The following is a 22,411-nucleotide window of genomic DNA, read 5'->3' on the forward strand; positions in this document are numbered from 1 at the left end:
GGTTTCCTGCAGTTCACTATTCATGGCTCTTCAAATCACAGAACTGAAACTATGAAGATCATCTTAGATTGCTATTCTCCCAGAAGCCTGGGGAGAAGAAAACCTATCTTCTCTGAGGAAAGATTTCAATTTAGCCTTCAAAATACTTCCATAGTTTTCAAACAAAATGTCCAGTACACATTCAAAGATAATCAGTCACCTGAGAAGAATTCAGCATGAAAGAACCATAGATGTAGTCACAGAAAGACAATAGACCAGAACAAGTAAAGACTTGTATGAGTTTATTCTGTTGAAGAACACTAAAGGTCTTCTAGAGATCCCTAGGCTATACCAGACACCGTAGTTTTTAAAGTACTCTATGAAACATAGGCAAGTTAAACAGAGAGAAGGTACCTGGACTAAACAGTGGAAAACCGTAAAAGTCAAAGACAACATTCTTAGTGAGAAAGGCGTAAGTACTGATAATAACTTTGAAAACCAGATTGCTTTCAAGGACTAACAGCTGACATGTGATATTACAAAGTGCCCTAGAGGAAATGAAATGCATGCCAGATTTCTACCTTCCTGACCCAGCAAGAGTTATCCAGTCTGAAGGTGAAGAAGATACTGCCTAAATGATGACACTTTGAAGAATTTTTCACAACGGGACATATTAATAGAGAAACTCAATGCAATAGATACACCAATAGAGAAGCTCAACACTGTAGACACGCACTGATAGACAGGTCAACACAACAGAAACAAACAGAGAAATTCAACACAACATATGACAGTCACTAATGGAGAAAGGCAATATACAAACAGAAATAACAATTGAGAAATTCAACACAACAGACAACACACAGAAATTCAATCCAACAGACACACACTAACGGAGAAATTCAACATTGTTTTTCAAACAAAAGCAAAGTTCCAGAGCAAAAACTCACATAAGGCAAAACCAACAGCAAAAATGGGACTCATGCCATGTCCCCAGCTTGGCACTGGGTGGTGGTATAATCTCCAAGGACACAGGTCTTAGGTCTTTGGAGACACGTCCTCAAAGGGAACTGTGTACACTCAACTTCCCAGCTGCCCTTAAGAGAGCCACTTCCTCTACTCTGCACCAGCACCATGATGTGCCTCCCCAAGGACCCAAACCATGCGAGCCAATCAACCGCGACCCGAATCTTCCATAACTATGGGCTAAAAGAAACACTGCCTTCGTCTTTATCATCTATGATATTCTGTTCACGTGACAGAATGCCAAGTTATACAAACTGTATGAAACATAATCAAGTACAAAGAATTCAAGCACAGGATAGCAATGGGGGAGGCAGGTAAATGGAGCAGCCCAGAAAAGAGAAGTCCTGACAGACAGGATCAGTAGCTGCCTGTGTTAATGTTGTATTCTCTTATGTCCCTGTTGGAATTTCTGTTACTCACCATGTCTCTAAATGTTGCATCCTAACAATACTTTGCCATGGTTACTACTTTACCCAGCTACCCTTTAAAGATATGGAAAAGAGGAGAGAGATGGCAATACTCAGTGCTGGTTCTAGCCATCTCACCCTTTCTTTCCATAGTGAAAAAGAGAAAGTTACAGACTGTGCCCCTAGAGACAGGTTCTTCCACTATACTACAGCAAGGCTGGTAAAGGGCGTAACAAAACATCAACAATGAACTAATACCAGGTGTAATGAAATAGCTCTTCTATTTTTTCTAACAAGCTCGAATTCTGAATAATGAGTCAGGCAAATTAGAAATGAAACAGGTAAAGCTGGTGTGGTGCACACCTTCAATCCTAGCACTTTGAAGGCAGAGGCAGGTGAATCTCTGAGTTTGAAGCCAGCCAGGGCTAGATAATGAGACCCTTTATTAAAAGGGAGGGAAGAAGGGAGGGAGAGGGACTGCAGAAATGAATCAGCAGGTAAAAGCATGCCTGCTCTTCCAGAGGACCAAAGTTCAATCTGTCAGGTATTTCCCAAGGACCTGCATTTTCAGCTCTAGAAGCTCCAACTCGTTCCAGAACCCGTGAGCACTGACACATACATGCCATACTTTCACACAGATGCACAACTTAAAAAGAAACAAAAAGAAGTCTAAGACAAAATATCCTCATGGATTTTTGAAGGTTAAACAAACAAACAAACAAACAAAACAAAACATCACACTAATAGGCCAACTCTGCCTTTGATTAAGACATGAACTGTAAGGAAAAAGTTGCATTTCCCTGTCCCAAAAGTCTATAGTTGTTTCACTTTCAAGAGAAACATTCAAAAACCTTCGTGATTTCTTTAAGAAAGCCCAAAGATCTCTACACTGTAGGGCTGCATTCCAGTTCCAGGAATCAGTCACACTATGGCCAAGTCCACAAAAGCAACACTACCAGATGACACTAGGGAAGACTCAACTCAGAACCGTTAGCAGCCTGACATTTATTACAGCAGGGGCCATGTCTACCAATATGACAGATGCTAAAAAGTATTCGCTCCCCTACTTTCAGAGGTTTACCAGGATAATGCGATGCTGATCGCTAGTCACAAGGAAAGTTATTAACTGTATGATACTGTCTCTTACAAATGTAGGAAGATGTAGAATTTCCTGCATATTTACAGTGCTAAACTATCATAAATCTGGAATCCTCACTTGAGGGCTCTACACACACCAGGCTAAAAAGATGTTGATATTACGAGTACAGAAGAAGAGTCTAATTCTTCATGATTAAATGAAATCTTGAGGAAAGAGCAATGTGTAGCTGTCCATAGACTCCAATGGAGGTTAAAGAACGAAGCTTTTTGTTACTGAGACAAACATCAACGGTTTGTATGCATCACTGTGCCAGATAATTGAAGACACTAAAAGAAACAATTTGCTTTAGATAAGCAATCTAGGTTACATGTACCAGGAGAAATAAACAGCTATTTAACTACACTAGAGAAATAAAAGCAATAGTGTGCATTGTTTACAAGGCCTGCCTGTTAGGTAAAGGAACCTATCTTCTCCTAATCCCCATCCATCTTTGTCGATTCAGCAACTGCTAAAGACCTTCCCAATGGACAGGAAGGTACCTATGGGCACTAGGGTACGACTATGGAAACTCAGGCTGGAGGGATTACAGGAAGGTTCCCATGGAAGGGGTAGGATGGAAGGGGGCCCATGAGGAGAGGGATGAAGAACAGTGAGATGAAGGGTCACCTTAGGGAGTTCTGCCATGACAGGAGAAGGGTCTGCTAAGCAGTCCCAAAGAGGCTAAGGGCATGCTCAGTGGTGGGCCTGATAAGCCATACCCCACAGGCTGAAACTGCCAGATCCCTCTTAAGTCAGGCGGGGGATGGTGCTGTGAGGGGGGAGTAGGTTGGGGGGAGCTGGGGGACTGAACCCCTGCAGTCTCTCTCCCTATCGAGTATAGTGCTTATCCACAGCTTTGTTCTCCCCAGTTTCTGCGATTTGTGAGTAACCACACTTGAAAACTTTACATAGAACACTCTAGAAATAAACATTTCACAAGGGATAGTACCTTGCTATAAGGACTCTATTTTGTTATAGGTTGGTCTTAATTTCTTCTATTGACCTTCATCATTGAAATGTAGACATGGAAAATCACAACAAATGAGGGACTCGGCACTATGTACTAGGCCTGGAGGGACAGTCACTGTCTAGATGCTGTAACAAACACTGGCTTGCCAGCGTCCTCATCCCCCTCTTGGGACTCTGGTCATCCACCAATAGCACTGCATCTGCTGCTTCCCAATCCTTCACTTCATATCAGAGCCTTGTGGTCAGTCCAAAAATTCCAAGTTACCCTTCCAATATGCTACTACCTTCCTACAAATATGGAAGCCTGTGGAATGCCGTGTAGCAGAACAGAGAAGAAAGCACCGAGGCCTTGTTGAAATGGCACTTTATTTCCAACGTATTTTGCTAATTGCATTTTTCAAGTTTACTTGCTGTATCTCTAGTTGTTTGTCTGACTTTAGTCCATCTCCCTCCTTCATTTCTATCCTTTACCCCCTCATATATCTATAGTGGTGGTTTTTTTTTTTTTTCCTTGTTGTTTTCTTGGGAAAACAGAAGAGTGAGTCTCTGCGGTAGGAACTGGGGTCCGAGCTTGCCTTTCTTTTATCTATTTTTACAGAGGCCACATTCACAAAGCTAGAGCATAGCATAAGTTGACAGAGAGCAGCACACAATCTCTTTGAGTCAATCCATAACATTTATTTAAAAAAAACTGAGGCATGCGGCACGAACTTAACTATCTAAGAACAAACTCTGGCTGTCCCATCATTGACCCAGGAATTCAGGGAGTATGTAAGATCTGCTACTCTATAGTCCTCAGGGATGCTGTCATAGTCTAACTCAGGCCACACATCCATATCTTAATTACTCTTCTAAAAAAAAAAACATAAAACAGTAATAAACACATTATGTAACAGGATCTAAGGCAAATTGATTTTCAATTCTACACAATCACAAGCAAACAAAAAAGCACTGTGTCAAAATGAAATTGGTAATGACTTATCTGCTGCAAAACAAACTTACTGTGCAATTTATAGTCAACAGCATTTTGCTGAATAATATGCTGTAAAATGCACAAACTGCATCTTTTAATGAGCCACTTCATGATATTAACATCATGTTAGCTACTTACATCTCCAATTTAATTACCAGCTTGCCAGATACTCACTGGCACCCTTAGAAATGAGGGGGAGGGTACAGAGAGAGTTAAGCAGTTATGAACATGGGCTGCTCTTTCTGAGGACCTCAGTTTGATTCCCAGAAGCTACATGGCAGTTCCTACCTGTTTGTAATTCCAATATCAGGGAATACAACATCCTCTTCTGGTCTCTGTAGGGACTACAGGCATGTCAAGCACAAACATACATGCCTGCCAGCAACACACACACACACACACACACACACACACACACCAAGTTTTAAAAAAAAGGAAATCCTTAAGGAGTTTTTACCTCCTATATTTCACACAAAATTCAGGGTTTTATATTCTAGGATGGTGAGGCTAGAACAGTTAAAGACATTTATTTTATACTGAAGAACCAAGAATGCTTTGTTCCTATCATGCATGTCACCTGTACTGATTTGTGACATATCATTTTTAAATCAAAAACAACTGACAGGCTTGACATTATATATATAGCATATATAATTAAACTAATAGTAATTTTCCTATAAGCCAACATCATCACATTATATTTTATATAGGAGAAGAGGTCATAAACCTGACTTCCTGATTTGAAATCAGTACAGTGCACATGGAAAGTATCTGGGCAGTGCACATGACAAGTGTCTATGCGGTGCACATGACAAGTGTCTATGCGGTGCACATGACAAGTGTCTATGCGGTGCACATGACAAGTGTCTATGCGGTGCACATGACAAGTGTCTATGCGGTGCACATGACAAGTGTCTATGCAGTACACATGAGAAGTGTCTATGCAGTGCACATGGGAAGTTGGAAAGACTCTCTTTTCCATAACAATGTCACTATCTGCTGCTGTCTTCCTTGGGGCAGAGTGTCTTGCAGCAGGCTCACAAACAAAACCAAGTCTGTAGCAGTGCAGGTGTCAACATCTGGGCAAGTGCTGGGTAAAGGGATCCCTTAGGGTCCAGACTTGATCCTTTCTTGTAAAGTTTCAAAGACTTAGTCAGAATATAAACAGTTATTGAAGTGAAGGAATTAACAACTTCATAAGAAGCATGGTTTGATTTGGGGAGATGTTTAACATTAAGAGTAGGAGTTACAAGCATGTTATTTAAAATAAATTCTCATTAAACATGCTCACTAAAAGTTCTTTTTCTTAATAATTATTTGTAAACCAAAAGACCACAACTTTTCAGTAATATATAGACATAATGTTAGCTTCAATGTGATACTAAAATAGAAAAGCAGGTCCAACCTTTGAAAGTACTCTGGAGTCTAGATATTTGTCTAAGATACTACTTTCTATTTGAACATGAGTATTTACTATGTAAACTGTTAATGTCCTTCTGATTTGTGACACCCAAGCTGAGATTTTCACGTATTTTTACTACTTTCCCTAGAACAGTTAAAATGTTTTCATCTTACCATGAACTGTATTAAAATTATATGTCTTAATTTAATGGTATCTGTCCAACTTTTCCATTATGCCACCCAAATGTCTATCCTACATGAGGACTTTGTCATTCTTGCTGACAAAATATTCTCTAATTATCTCAATTATTATACTCAGCATACTTATTAAGGAGAACAGCAATACAATGTGTCCTTATTAACATCAGCACTGACACTAAGCATACTGAGTCCAGATTAGCTGTCACCTTTAAAAACATATGATGTGTTTAGAAAACAACTTGACAACCAACTCACCGATCTTTTACTACCTGGAGATGCATTCATAGTGTAAATTCTTAAAACAGAATAAAACATTTGGGATGTGGGTAAGAAACTCTTGTCTTCCTATTTACACTAACTGGAGTCCAGGAACAGATCTCCTGTTCTCTGCTTGGTTGTTGCTCTCACTTCTTAGATATGTGATCTTGCCTCAAGCTCACTGATAACTGAAGAATATTCCAGAGCATAAACTCTGGACATGTTAAAACAAACAAACAAACAAACAAACAGTAAAAAAAGATCTACTTGTAAACCAACGCTGAGCATCTGCATGCTATTCAATCTCTACCTCCCTTCCCCGTCTTTGCTCACTCACGCAAGCCACTCACCCCTGCCAGCCCTATGTTTTGTTCACATACAGAAAGATGTTTTATGGACATTATTTTTAAAATAAAACCTCCTGGTATCTAAGACTCCAAAGTGTCACAAAAAAATCAGCTCTGTCAGAAAAGGATTACCAGACATGGTGTGGCAACCGTGGGGATACTGAGAATCATGTGAAGAAAAAATACAACATAAAAACTGATCCAATAAAACCCACCTTTCCCTATACCGGCATCAGGGTCTTAGCTTAACTACTTTTGTTGTTGTTGTTTCTTTGTGTTGTATGCAGGTGTGCTGTGAAAGCCCACACGTGTGTGCAAGAGTGGTATCCAGAGAGTAACTTGTGAAGTTGGTTCTCTCCTTCCACCAAGTGGGCTCCGAAGTTACGTTTTCACACTTGGCAGCAAGCACCTTTACCATTGGCCCATCTCACTGGTAACTGAATCCGAATTCTTCAGTCCCCACAGTTTTGGAGGTGGATGCTGTCACAGTTTCATCACTTGGAAGGTACTTAGGAGTGACATATAAGTTCTGTGATTCAAACATGCATCTTAGGACCACACAGCCTAATGTTTTCATTTTTGCAAACTGGTGAAGTTAATTTTAAGTTTCCAGCAAAGGAAAACAAAAACAGTTTTGTAGAATATTAAAAAATATTGGTTGTAACAGAACTAAGAGACACAATAAGTAACTTTACATATTCTGAATAGTTAGGGGGAAAAGGAAGAATTTTACAATGTGTTTCATGATTAAGAAATCATGAAAAGCAAAAAAATTCCAATCTATGTGGGAAAGGGAAAGTCAGCAAACAAAGGTAAGAACAACATAAATTTATAAAGCTAGCAAACATCAAATTCTTTACAATCATCAAAAACAACAGTCTGAAGTAATGGGTTTTGATGCTTTCAACTGAAAATAACAAAGGCATAAAAGTCAATAAACTCCATTTATAATATCAAAAATCTGAACAAAAATTTTCCCAGTGGAAGAAAAGAAGGAAAGAGAAGGTGAAAATGAAGCATAATGAGACAGTGACAACGGAAGGAGACATCAGAAACAAAAACAAACAAACAAAGGAAACAAAAGCCCTGGAAACTGAAACATTAAAAAGAATGAAGCACATACAAACCTCTGGAGATGTTTAGAAAAGGCTTAGTAAATGACATTGCATTCCTGCACAACTAGAGCCATCACTACAGCCAGTGGTAACACAAGAGATGCTGTGAATTAATCCCCAACAAAGAGTCACAAGTATAAAACTCTCTCTCTCTCTCCCTCCCTCTCTCTCTCTCCCTCACACACACACACACACACACACACACACACACACACACACAGAAATATACATCTTCAGATCACATTTCTGAACTAGGCCCAATTCCCAAACAAAAATCTTGCAGGGAAAAAAAAACAAAAACCAAAAACCTGTAAAACATATAAACCAATGTTTTGATCAAGGGTAGAACTTTTCAGTAAGATAGTTCAAAAAACTGAATATAGCAGTGTGTTAAAAAAAAAAAAAAAAGACTAAACATCTAATAAATGCAAGTCAGATTGAAACATTATGACGAAGGAATAAAAACCACAGATTATAGTTCCTGTTTATGAAGGGCTGCGTTGCAAGCAAACTACCAGTGAGATATGGGGGCATTTTCTTTGAAGAACATGGGAAGACTGCATCACTATTTTGAAATGTGTTTGATTTATTATTATTATTATGGTGGGGGGGGGGTTGCCACAGCATCCCTGTAGCAGTCAGAGAACAGCTTTGTGGGATCCTGCTATTTCCTTTCATGTCTATGTGGGCTCTGGGGACTCGATGCACATCACCAGGCTTGCATCACTGGTCAGCAAGCACTGTTATTTGCTGAGCCATCTCACTGGCCTACCCACTGCTATTTTGTCATCATTTTACTTAACCCAAGTAAATAAGATGAAAAAGAAAAAAAAAAAGTGGCAATGACGTAAACAAGCAAAATGAAACTTTGATTATTCCTAACTAGTATGACAAAACATACCAATATATAAATTATCAGAATAAGAAAGAATTCAAGTAGATGATTAGATAAAAAGGTATCTATAGAATTATTTGGCATTTTATATTCCAACAAGAACTAAGAAGTAATTTTTAGTAAAATAGAATTAAATAAATACCCCAATTAATTAAAAAAAAATCCAGTTAAATGAGTAGGGCTGGAAATACAGCACAGTGATACAATAAATTCAATGAAGGGACAAAACTAACCACATAAAGCCCCACCCAACCCAACAATGTATGTACATATGAGATCTCCATGAAGAAAGTATAAGACATTAATGACCGCCAAACACCCTAAACTGTGCCCATCTTTCTGAGCAGGATCCAGTCCACAAAGATGGCTAGTTTGCCTCTCCTCACTCCAAAAAAAGTTCCAAAATGAATAACTTCTACATAATACTAAAATTTACATAGTTGTGTGAAAGACTTCTTTCTACTGTCAAAGCGATCTGAAAACAAAACTTGAGAGCCCCACCACTGTTCACACACACTTCTGTATCAATACAGAGAAACAGAACAGAAAATCTAATGAAGCAGTTATACATCAAAATTGAACAGCCACAGCGAGGGAGAACGCAATAGATGTTCCGCAGACTATAACACAGACATCTGCACTTCCGTGTTTATTACAGTACCCTTTTCAGAGCAGCCAAGGGAGTGGAGAAGCTGAGCACTGGGTAAACACATAGTGGAATACTATTCAGCAATAAAAAAAAAAAAAAAAAGAGGGAAAGCCTGCATTTGTAAGAACTTCAACAGAACAGGGGAACATTGTGCTAAGTGAGGTAAGCCCGGCACAGAAAAGGCAATTGCTGTACATCACTCAAATGTGAAATCTAAAACAGTAGATGTCACAGACATCGAGGCAGGAATGTGGTTCGAGGCTGTGGGGCTGCAGTGGAGAGAGGAGCAGTGAGTTCATGGGGTACTGCTTACAGAGTAAGACAGAGTAAGACAGGGGACAAGGTGCCTTTGCCCAAGTGATTTAAATGCTACATGTATTATCAAAGCAAAGCTACCCCAACAATGTGCCACTTGGACAATTAATTCATTTTTTTTTAATCTTAAAAACAGTGAAAAGGAAAAATATCAGCAATAGTTATTCATTTAGAAAAAATAACCTGAAAAACAAATATTAAAAACAAACATATTTTAAAATATTTTTACATTTATTTAGTGGGGACCTAGAGGTGTGTACCACAGTGCATGTGTGGAGAGTGGAATGTACAATTTGTGGGGATCAGTTCTCCCTTCAGTCACATGTTGTGGGGGCTGAACACAGGTCATCGGGGTTGGCTATAAGTGCCTTTATCTGCTGAGCCACATCAGACTTGTTTAAATGTATTTTTAAAATCAATTCTGGCTAGGCATTGGTGGCATAAGCCTTTAGTCCCAGCACTTGGAAGGCAGAGGCAGGCAGATCTCTGTGAATTCAAGGCCAGCCTGGTCTAAAGAGCTAGTTCCAGGACAGGCTCCAAAGCAATACAGAGAAACCCTGTCTTGAAAAACAAAATAATAATAATAATAATAACAACAACAACAACAACAATAACCATCAACACCCAAATGACAAAGCTGGGCATGGGTGCTAGCCTATAGTCCTAGAGTTTGTGGGGGGGGCAGAGGCTGAGGAAAGGGAATCGAGTCAAGAACTTATGTATACTCAAAGGCAAAAGCTTATGAGTTTAACCCAGCACCTGAGAGACCAAGACAGCAAGACTGCCTGGTGAATTAGAAGTTAGATTTGGCTACAGAGCAAGACAGAAAAAATGGAGAGACAGAGAGACTAAGGGAGGGAGGGAGGGAGGGAGGGAAGGAGGGAGGGAGAGAGGGAGGTAAGGAGGGAGAGAGGGAGGGGGAGAGGGAGGGGGAGAGGGAAGGGGAGGGAGAAGGGGAAAGGAGGAGAATGGAACTCCAGACAGTCTCACAGGATGGAGTAAGGGTCATGGAGCTCTTTCTCATCCACTGTGTTTTGATGAGGAGGAGCCAGGTACTGTGAAAGTATAAGGAGAGCACCGGAGGGGAGGGCATGCACTTCACCAGGCAGAACCATGAAGTGAAGGAAAACAGGCCTAATACCAGATTTCCCTCCCAACTTTGAGCCATCTACTCTAAGCTAATTTAGTAGTAAAAAGCCCAAGCAGAACTTTACTGCCATTGTAGCTGAAGCTCAAGGCATCACTGGCAGCCAACTGATGAGACCACCAGTTCCCAGTATAGAGGCTCCATGCTCACGCCACTAGGTTCTAGGTGCAGGACAACTCAGGAATAGATCTTTTCTCAAATAAATCCAATGTGTTCAGGATTTTCTTTCAAGCTTAGTAATCAAAGAAGTTAGAAAAAAAATGAAACTGTGTTTTACATCCACTCAAATTGGAAAGAGCAAGAAGAGCTGGGAAGAGCATATATCTTCAGGTGGGGCATCAGTGCCCGGGGTTACCACACCGTGCTTAGGCTTTGTAACCAATGACTACATGTTTTACGTACGTGTGACAAATACCACAGAACACGGTTTTAAAACAAAGTATTAAAGCTAATTCAAGAAACAGCATACAACCAAACAGGGTGTGCTTATCCAAGCCTGAAACACTTCTAGAAGACCAGCAGGAGGGTCACAACTTTCAGGTCAAGCTGGTCACATGGAAAACTATCTCCAGAACAGAATCGAGCACTAACAGAAACATCTAAGCCAAGAAACAGGATATACCTCCTCCTAACTGATCTGTTTCATATGTTCCATAACCATGTTGGTGAAAGCATTTTATTTCAATCCTACCTGACAAATACTATGAAGCACAGTGCATGTTAGGAACAAGCAGACTTAATTTATAGCTAATTTAAATGTTACACTTGGAAATAATTCCCTTCTCATTCGGTCATGTGAATATCTCTGTTGGTCTGTGGTAGGCACATATTAAATACAATCTCTCTGGAATCTGCTTCGCTGTCAGGTGGGAAATAAAGATCCAATTATGTTCTCCTCCAAATGATTAAAACAGAGCCAGCAGACAGCACCTGAGGAAGGGCACAAGGGTATCACGGGAATGGCGTGACTATGTGGCATTCACACCTTACCACTAAACTGAATAAAATCAAAATAAATCAAAGTGGCTTAGATTTTATCCATAAGCAGACAAAATAAAATAAATACATTAGCATAATTTAAACCATTTCTTTATCCTACTGGCTTATGACTGATAAAGTCAGGGTCAATGTTGAACATACATATTTATTCTTTTTTTTTAAAGATTTATTAATTTGCATGTGCATTGGTGTCTTGCCTGCAGGTATGTCTGTATGAGGATGCCAGATCCCTTGAAAATGGAGTTACAGACAGTTATAAGCTGCCATGTGAGTGCTAGGAATTGAACCTTGGTCCTCTGGAAGAGTACCCAGTGCTCTTAACCCTTGAACCACCACTCTAGCCCAATTTAAGTCACTTCTTTATTTAACTGATTCATAACTGTCAAAATCAGGGTCTCTGCTGAACATACTTGCCCTTGCTTAATACATTAAAAGGTAGAAAAAAACTGTAATTCGATCAGTGACCAAGTTTTTGCTGGGTTTTGTTTCGAAAGAGTTGCAGCTACACTGGCTCTCATTCAGCATCAATTAGCAGCCAGTGTTGGGAGCAGCCACTGTTGGGAGCAGGAGGGAGAAGCCATGATCAGGTGAGGACCATAGGCTCTCCAATGCACACAGAGCATTTTGGGACTGTTTGTCATGTAGAGCAAAGCAAGCAAATGAAACGATCAAAACAAAAATAGCTTTTCATGTCAGAAGTTCACAGACACAGTGACATCATGATGGCTCGCCATCACGAAAACCATCACTAAAAGGAGCTTTAATGCCTCCTTTCATGGAAGAAGTAGGTTTCCTTTATGAAGAATAGATAAGCCGCCAAGAAAGGAGACCTTAGCACGGTTCTTACTCTCCTCAGGCTGAAGGAGAGGACTGGTTTTCTTCCTTCCATGCAGAAGGGAAGCTGTTTTCTTTCACTTGCACAGAACTTCTGTGTGAAAAAAACTGAAGGCAGCATCGGAGAGAAGGAGCTGCCCTCATCTGTTATTCACACTGGGTCTGGCCTCAGAGCCACCTGCCAACTAGAGCTGCCCAATTACTCAGAGGCTCATTACCCAGCTTCTTTCCTCCAGCCTTTGTTGTCTTTCCTCCCTCCTCTCAGCATTTAGTTCACGCTTGTGAGAACTTTTTGGTCTGGAGAAAAGCAAGAACACATGTGATATTTTGTTCTTCTGCACAGAGCTGCTCCCCCCCCCCCCCCGGGCCTGTGAGCAGAACTGGCGGTGGTAACAATGTCTGAAGGGGGCCTCTCCTAACTCCACTGGGTACTGTGGGAAAAGGTGGTCAGGCACCTTTCAAGGCGACAGCATGCCATGGCAATATGTACCCTTTCTGGACTGGCTTTTCTGCAAGAATCACCAAGGGTCAGATTCCTTTTATCATGGAACAGGGATGGGGCGGGGTTTAAGGAGAACATTAGGGATGCTGTAATGCCACATATGAACAGGGACAAGGCTGTTCCAAGGAATGGAGAATGCGAGATTACAAAACTCTCTTCTCTGAAACAGCCCAGTCAGTGATCAGTCTAGACTTAAAAGAAAGAAAAACAAAAGAAAAGGAGAGAAAAGAAAGGAGAGGAAAGAGAGAGGTAGGCAGGCAGACAGGGTGGGAGGGGGAGAGGGAGGGAGGGAGGGAGGAAGGGAGGGAGGCAGGCAGGGAGGGAGGCAAAGGCCTTCTACTTGGGTTTTAGTCAAATTACTCTGTCAACTAGTCTACTCAAATTAGAAAATATAATAAGGAAATGTAAATACTAAATCATGAAAATGAATACTAATAAGAGAACCTTGTCTTACTCTCCCAACATCAGCAAAACACCACCACCTCTCCAAGAGACACTGCTGGGACAGACACATCCCACCCTCGCCCATGCAGCCCTCATGTCCCACAGGTTCTAGTACCTGGAAGACAGGATACTTTCTGCCATGAGACCAATATTTGCATACTGTTTGGATTTTCAGCACAAATTATAGACAGAGTAACATAAATACAATACAGTGATCTCTCTCTTACTCCCACTTCATAAGCATAAGCAGAAATAAACCCTTCCAAACTTTTTCCAATCCCTTAAGTGTGTTTCTACATACACATGTCCACATACGAGGCCACAGTCCTGATTTGATTGCTTTCATAAAAGTTAGGAGTTTATATACATATTATAGGTTTATTTCTTATTTAACAAAGCCATCACTATCCTTTGAAATAATTAACATTTTCTTAGAAAGCTGCACGGTTTTCTCTAATCAAACACGCCTCTTACAAATGTCCAACTGCTCTTCAGCTTCAGACTGTGTGAAATGTCATTGCTTTCTGTCATTACACCAGAATACACATGTGGGTCATGGTGTCCACACGGTCTGTGCTACTACATGACAGAGTCCAGGCGTGCTCTCAAAGGAGCTGCTTCTGCTTTTCATAATCCCAGCATCAGGACACTGGTAGGAGAGAAACAGTACTGGAGGAGGTGCAGAGACTGTCCACGGACCCCACACAACATCAGCACCAGCTTCTGGGGGAAGGACTCTGAGAGATCCATAAGGGCATTTCTGCAAGAACGGAGTCTACACAGGGCTACTTTTTAACTTACCTTTTTTGGAAACTTCTGCCCCATTAAGCTCTTTTTGTGCTTCTTCAATTTTGTCTAGGGGAAGTAAAAAAAGGGAAAGAATCCATCAATCATAATAAATAAAGAATATGATAAAACAAACACATTACTTAATAAGGACTGACAGATATAAAACATCAATTTATTTATGAAAAATTTACTCTTAAAGTAAGGACACTTCTCTTAAAATCTGCAACTTTAGCCAATCTGTTGTTAGAAAAGCTTCTTTTAATTAATGTCTCAAGACAAATTACTTCACATTCATTCATTCATTCATTCATTCATTCATTCATTCATTCAACAGACAAGGTCTCATGTAGCCCATGTGGGTTAAAAGTGAAAGCATGCTGTGTGTGCGCATGTATGCCTGTACATACACATTCTCTCTCTCTCTCTCTCTCTCTCTCTCTCTCTCTCTCTCTCTCTCTCTCTCTCCATGGAAAACATGGAAGCTTGAAGATGGAGCTCATTTAATATATGCAAGACCTTTTACATACTCCAAGCATAAGAAGAAATGATTTTGAGAATTTTCCATGAGCAAATGATAAATATTTGGGAAAATGGATATTTTTAGCCTGATATTTAACACTACACAATGGTCTCATATCTACAAACAGTATGTTGCCCCACAAACGTATAATTTATAGTTTTATGTACCAGCTAAAATTGAGAATAACTAAATTTAAGAATGCTGTGTGAAAAAGTAGACCCAGAATTGAACATTAGTTTTTCTTTAAAACACAAAACAAATAAACAAACAAAATGAAGGCAAGGGTGAAATTTGTATAGATGCAAGTAACAAAAGAATAAATGCTATTTTTTAACAAATTAAAGCTTTAAGTACAATGTTGATATTCAAACTATAAATAAATAAATCATGTGGCTTAAATATACAGCCCTCGAGAAACATAAAAACCTGTTTTTTTTTTAATGAAGAACTATTATTACTCTGCCAGTAATTCATCTAAACCTTAGTAATAAATAATAATGTATATATTATATGTACTCACTGTAGTAATGGCTATGGTTTCTAGAGTTTATGCACATATAATTTGACATTATTTAAGAAAAGCAATTTTTTTATTAATAGACTAAACTATAGCTCAAAACAGCAAAAGCTTAAGATTTAACAAATACTTAAAGAATGTTTATTTAGGCTATTGAGGTTGCCCACCTCTGTGTGGTTATTTAGGATACCAAGATTGACCATCCCTACGTGCATTTCATATGATTCCTTATAAAAATGGCCTTGGCATCTGATTATAAAATATTAGTCTTCATTTTTCAATTTTCAGTTGCCTTTTTTTCTTGATAATAATGCTACATGAATTTGTGCATGACAACTGCATTCAGTAGAATAAGCTTTTGCCTGCCGCCCAGTTCAATAGGTGAACAAAAGCTTGAACTAGGGAGCTAGCAAAGCTTTGGCTTCTGTCAATTTTCACAGAATGTCCTCTTCATAATTAACCTGTGCTTTACAATTCTCCTTATAAACATGAGGTATTTTTAAAACAATGTCTGAAATTCCAGATAGTGGTTATGTATTCTGTGTTTGTAGTTTATACAAGATAATTTGCCAATATTTAATGAAATGTATACTTTTCACTATGACTCACAGCAGGAAACAGTTTTACAATTCTATCTGGGGGGAGGGAGAGAGGGCTGTAGTAATAACTCAACACCAAACATTTCCATCTCTTCCTTTGCATCCTTTACTAAAAATGAAGTCATGTCCCTAGGACATTCACTGCCCGGTGTCAAGCTTCAGCTCAGTGTCATAATGAAAGGCACAGCTGCCAACACATCTTCACCACACCCTTACTACATCAATGAGGAAACTCAGAAGCACTATGGAGGCAAACCTCTGCACAAGTCTGTGACAGGCTTTCCTGGGGTGGGGAGACCCAGCCCAAGGTGCGCCAAAGCACCTCATGGACTAGAGTCACAGACTTAATTAAAAAGAAAAAATATTAAAAAAAAAAAAAAAAAAAAAAAAAAAAAAAAAAAGAGAAAGTAACCCCTCTCTCTGCTTCCTGAGCACACAGTGTCACCAACAGTCCTGCCACTCCCAGGCATGATGGCCTGTGGCTCTCCTTAACTATAAGACAGAACAAACTTTTCTTCCCTTCAGCTGTCAGCTGCTACTGTCTGTCAGGTTTGGGTGACAGTGGGAAGGAGAAAAATCCCTAATGCACTGACACAGCAATAACATCTTACAGTGGGAACAGGGGAGTGAAGGGTTGGAAAGATGGGGCATTCAATTCTAAGAGCCCCAACCTGACCTCACCACCACCATGTGACACAGAACATAAACCTCATGGAGTGACACATTGAGGATTTAATTTTGTCCATATCAGTTCTAATGCTGAGCTCTTGCTACTTGGGTTGGCCCTATAATCCCTAGACCCTAATGTCCTCTCTCACAAATTAATGTTAAACACTAAAATGCACCTGTTTTCTGTCATCTGACTGGGGAAAAAAAGGAAGAAAAGGGAAGAGTAGTGTGAGCACACTGTTTTTACTACTGGATGCAGCATAGCTCCCGCGTCCTTCGGTATCTGTCAAAACAAGCCCTGATAACATCTGCGGCCTGCCGCAGTACATCAGTGACAATGACAGACCGTGGGATAGCCTCATCAAATGACAAGGCACACAGCCATTTGCACGTACTCTTCAACACAGGAAACACTTCTAGGCTTTGTTAACCCCTAACCTAGTACACCTGCCATTACAAGCAACCCCTCTTAACTTACAAGCTCTGTATCTTCATGACCTCAGGACTGACCTATGTCTGCAGGGAAGAGAACCACTGTGGGAATCCTGAAAATGGAACTCTAGACTACTGATGTTTCATATTACAGAACTGTGAAAGCAACGAGAAAAAGCACAAATCCAACTCTGTGTGAATGAATCTAACAAATGTGACAAACCAGGAAAACACCACAGAACATCGTGTAGTTATCCAAACTGACACAAGAAGAAGAAAGCCCAACCAGACGACATCACAGAGAAAACTAAAGCAACAGAAAACTGTTTTTTTTTTTTTTTTAAAGAATCTAGGCCTAGGGACTTTTGATATCCAATTCTTTCAAAATTTAAAGAAAACAGCATTTTCTAAAGAATTCCAAAAGAGAAGATTCATCGGTGTTCTGACCCACTGGATATGCTCAACTGCTAAGTTATTTTGTAACAGCAGCAGGACAAGGAGGACAAAAAGTGATATGTATAAAATCCAAAGTGTTCTTGATTAAATCACATCTGTCTTTACTCTTAACAAAAGCCTCAATACTGGAGAAATGAATATCTGATGTCACAGTAACCAAATACTGTTAACACACACAGTCAAAGAAGTGAGACTAAATATGACGTCTATTCAACCCAAAGCCCTTAAGGATATCTGTCTGGAGACTCCCAGTCCACAAACACCCCAACTCCCTTCTTACCAGCACAACTTCCCTCATTCTACTACCAGGCCTGCCTTCCTGTTTTCCTCATTAAACTACACCTGCTCAGCAGAGCACAGTGAGACCCTAAGTCACCAGACCCTCCCGTCCCAACTGTGGAACACACAAAGTACTGCTACAATGTGTACTTCAGCCTGTAGCCTATGTGTCAACAATGACATGCGGGAGGGCTCACATGCATAATAGGAGACTAGTTAAGAAACCTTCCATAGCACATGCCATCACTTAGCTTCTAAGCGTGGTCCTTAAGAATACTTACTTATGGAAGACACTCAAGATGTGTTATTAAAGGAAGACAAATGTGAACTTAGGTGCAGGCAGGCCGGCCATACACCAAGACACACACATCTGAGAGTCCATTAGTATTTTCACTTTAACATTTACATTTTCTTCAATTATTAAATTACCTATAATGAGGAAGAATATCAAAATACCAATTCGATAGGAATAAATCCCAAAAATGTGCTAAAGTACAATGATCACAGATCCTAAATTACAATTTACAGATCATATCAAAAGTTGCAGGATTATGTCTAAAATGGAGCAATACTACAGGTTGGGCAGCCATAATCTCAAAATCTAAAATGTTACAAAACTTAAAATGTCAGTTTCAAGTTCTAGGAGCATTTATAATTTCTTTATTCAGATTTCAGACTGCTCAACTTGTAAAGTTGATGCAAATATCCAAATATCACCAACCTCAGACGTCTGAAACACTTCTGGCCCTCACTGTTTTTGAATAAAGGAAAATTAACTATCATCCATGGTTCAACATATCCAGAATATATTCACTTGCTCCTGTGTACCAGTGCAAGGATGCCCAAGGACGAACTGAGACACATAAATGCACAAGTCCTATACTGTGGGAGAGACAGCATCTACAGGGGAGGGACATTCAGGCAGGGGAGCATCCAGGGCTTGGAAATGCAAACATTATACTGGGGGCGGGGGTGGGGAGGCAAGCAAAGCAGTTTGGACACAGGAATCTAGAAAGTAGATGGACAGAAACTGAATTCTGAGAATCCTTAGGGAAATGGTGGTTAGAACAATACAGAGGGCCTGCAGGCAGAAACAGAACTCCCAAGGGACCACAAAATCTTAGAAACTATCACTGTCCTTTAATAACGATCCTTTTAGGAAAACAAAACAAAACTAACCGAGAGTAGAGAAGGAGAGAAACAAGGCCCATTTGTTCAAAGCAAGCATTGTATAACTGAGTAACTAGAAGTGCCACTGTGATATAGTTAAGTGCTCAGTGACTATCTACCCAATGCATAAGTAGTTAAGCCAATGGTTAAATGTTACCTCCTAAAGGCACAACACTGCAGAACCATCTTGTAGGCTTCTAGAACACCTACTGAATCAAGATACTCCAAGGGTGCACATTTTTAAAGTTTTGGAAAGTGCTTTTTATGGGTAACCTACACTTCAGGTAAGAATCACTGGCAAGAGAAAGGTGGCCTCAGCTTTGGGAGGGAGTGAGGGAGGGAGGGAGGGAGGGAGGGAGGGAGGGAGGGAGGGAGGGAGGGAGGGAGGGAGGGAGGGAGGGAGGGAGGAGGCAAAAGGGAAATGGCCAGAAAAACTGGGACAATCTGAAGGGATTTTGTCCACAGACATCACAGGGGAGTGTTGTCAAAATTTTAGAGATGCTCCCAGAGAGTGGCACAGTTGAAGAGGCTGCTACCGGTACTTTCCCAAAACATGTGGAATACCAAGGAGCAGGGGAAGGGGGGGCACAAAATAGCTAACAAAGGTGGCAAGGTAGAAATGTCTTTCAAACCACAGGGTGGAAATAAGGGTAAGGGGTAGAAAGAAACACAGGCTCAAGAGGAGGTTGCTTAGCTCCCTCTGCTCTGCCAAGGCATTCTGGGGGTCCACAGAGGAGCTAGGCCGAGTGAAGGCATAAGAAAGGACATGAGAAAGGGAGGGTGAAGGTGTAGGGAGGCCAAGAGCCCAGGCAGTGTGCTTAAACACAGAACATCTGAGCTCCCCTCTGAGGTCACTTGAAGGATGGAGGGAAAAGTCCACCGCAGGAGGAAGTTCCCATTCAAATGTCTCACTGTGTCTACAGAGAGAAAGCCCGTGAGTGGTGGAAGGGCTCAGAGGCTATGGCTAACTGGTGATAAGGACCAATAGCTGAGAGATTCTAAGGACATCAAAGCACTGGCTCTCAGACCCAGGGCTCTGCAAATAGGAAGTTCATGAATGTTTGCTGACTCCAGTCTGGCGAGTCTGGCGTGATGGCATTTAGGCCTGACATAGCACTGGAGAATAAATGAGGAGGGTGTTTATCTCCAACATGAAGGACAAAGAATTCAGTGATGCAAAGTTACCAGGTTCCCATGACTATCACTTGCATATGACGGGCAACATCTGGGAAGGAAGTGATGAAGTAGGGCAGGAAGTTAAGGAAGGAGTAGACCAGCAGTATGAGGACCCCCAGAGACCTATTAATTTCTAATGAAGGGTCCAAAGGCTTTGTGAACATGGAGAATGACTATGAATGAAATAGAGATGGGCTGAGTGGGCACAAAAATGCCTTTCTTGTGTCAAAAACAGAGTCATAGAACAGAAATGAACAGTCTTTGTGAACCACGCTGCCCTGAAATTTCTTACCAGATTCTGTCTGTCTACCTTGCTATTAAAACCAGTTAGGGACAGGTAAAAATGCATACAGACACACAAAGCCCACTCTGGTGAGCCATCTAACTGGTTTTGTCCCTTGATAGACATCTAATTATTCCTATGGGGACTGCAATCACTCTCTCCACTTGGTGACCTTGATCAGCAGAGCAGGAACTGTGGAGGCCATTGTACTTAAATGTCCAATTAACAGTGGGGGACATTCTTTAATGTTTTAATTAATTTTATTTTTTATTAATTGTTTAGTACATTAGTATTATTATTATTTGAGACAGACCTCAGTGTGTAGATAAGGCTGGCCTGGAGCTCCCCACTCCCCTGCCTCAGTTACTCAAGAACTGAGACTACAGATGAAGGGACATTTGCCCACTCAAGCAAGTGGCTCTGGCAGGCCTTGCCCTTCTCCCACATTCCTTCTGCCTTGCTAAAAACCATCGGATGGCATCCCTAAGGCTAGCCACCAAGGTCTGGTCCCTTATTTGGCCAATCCCTCCTCCTGAGGCTGGCTGCCAAGGTCCAACAATCAGAAGCCCCTTTAGTTCACCTAATTAACATGCCCAGTTTAATTTTAACTCCTCATCCTAACACAAGCCCCTTTACATTTATAAATCACCATTTGCCTTTGTCCCTTCTGTCTCCTCTCTATCCAGAGGCAGTCCTTCATCCCTCTGGGGCAAATACACCCGCTCCTTCCTTGTCCCCTTCCTCTTCAACCTCTATCTCTTTTACCACTGCACCCTAGCCCATTCTAACACAAAGCGACCCCCCGCTCTTCTGTTCTCAAGAATAACACCTGAAGGGTCATTTGTTGCTGTTTTTCTGCCTGAGTCAGAAAGCAGCCACTTTAACTTTTCTTCCCTGATTAGTAAATGGCCTCTCTGGGGAAAAAAAGGTGTTTGGGAGTGGTTTATGGCTAATCTGTGGTCTGGGAGGAAGCCCCCACTGTTTGGAGGTCTCCAATAGATATGTGGTATCACACTAGCAAGGATAAAAAGTATCTTTTTATCCCACAGAGGATACTAAGAAGACAAGAGGCTTTTTAGGACTAAGCATGAATTCCTAAGACATAAAGTCAGTCGGGCCAGATTCCCCCAATCCAAGCTGTCTTGGTGCTCACAGGAGACCACTAACAGCTACTTCCGAAGATGACTCGGAGCAAAGACGTCCAAGGCTGGGCCTTCCTGTAACTATTCTATGTCCTGTATTGATAACTCTTTATAAATACCTGAAATATAGCCCCAACAGTGCTCATTCAAATCATTTAATACTACTATTCTAGAAAATACCTTGATACCATGTCTGCACCCTGTACCAATTAAATCAGCATTGGAAAGTAACGGCCTCTAAATTACAGGTACTGTAGGAAAAGTCTTATCAGCTGGCTCCTGTGAACAACGTATTAGCAGGTGCAGGGGACACTGTATCAGCCATCTATCTGCCTTACCAATGCTGACACTGAGGCCTGGGGACGCTCAGGGAGATGGAGGAGGGAAAGCGCCACATGCACCTAAAAGCTAAGGATCGCCAATTAAATTAAAACTCAAAGCTGCACATTATCAATAATGTTATATCAAAACAAACCCAGTAATTCTCACTAGTGTCAGCCCTATACTACAGTCATTTTGTAGTTGAAAACACAATGTCTAAAAAATGCAGAAATCATTTAAACAGTCACCTGTCGCATGAAGACCTTGACATGGACATGTCTTCCAATACATACTTCCACCAGCTTCTCAATGAGCGCTTTGCCCACTGCACAGGGTTCGAGTATGACAACAACTCATTTCCTCTGTCACTACTGAGGATCTCTGATACAGCAAATGAAGGGATAGTCATGGTAACTATGGTGGATGGGAAAGGAATACGGAGCCGACCATCCTTACTTT

The 22,411-nt window shown here is 40.8% G+C and overlaps 1 protein-coding gene across 4 annotated transcripts in view; it reads right to left on the minus strand.

Annotated features, from left to right (window-relative positions):
* Hivep1 (HIVEP zinc finger 1) overlaps nt 1-22,411 on the minus strand; it is a 130,589-nt gene that overhangs the window by 42,841 nt on the left and 65,337 nt on the right. For all 4 annotated transcript variants that reach the window (XM_051194379.1, XM_051194377.1, XM_051194378.1 and 1 more), the window contains one exon: nt 14,401-14,454. In XM_051194379.1, the coding sequence (XP_051050336.1) occupies nt 14,401-14,454 (54 nt within the window). The remainder of the gene's footprint in view (nt 1-14,400; nt 14,455-22,411) is intronic.

Source organism: Phodopus roborovskii, unplaced genomic scaffold (genome assembly GCF_943737965.1).
Source record: "Phodopus roborovskii unplaced genomic scaffold, PHOROB, whole genome shotgun sequence".
Taxonomy (NCBI): Eukaryota; Metazoa; Chordata; class Mammalia; order Rodentia; family Cricetidae; genus Phodopus; species Phodopus roborovskii.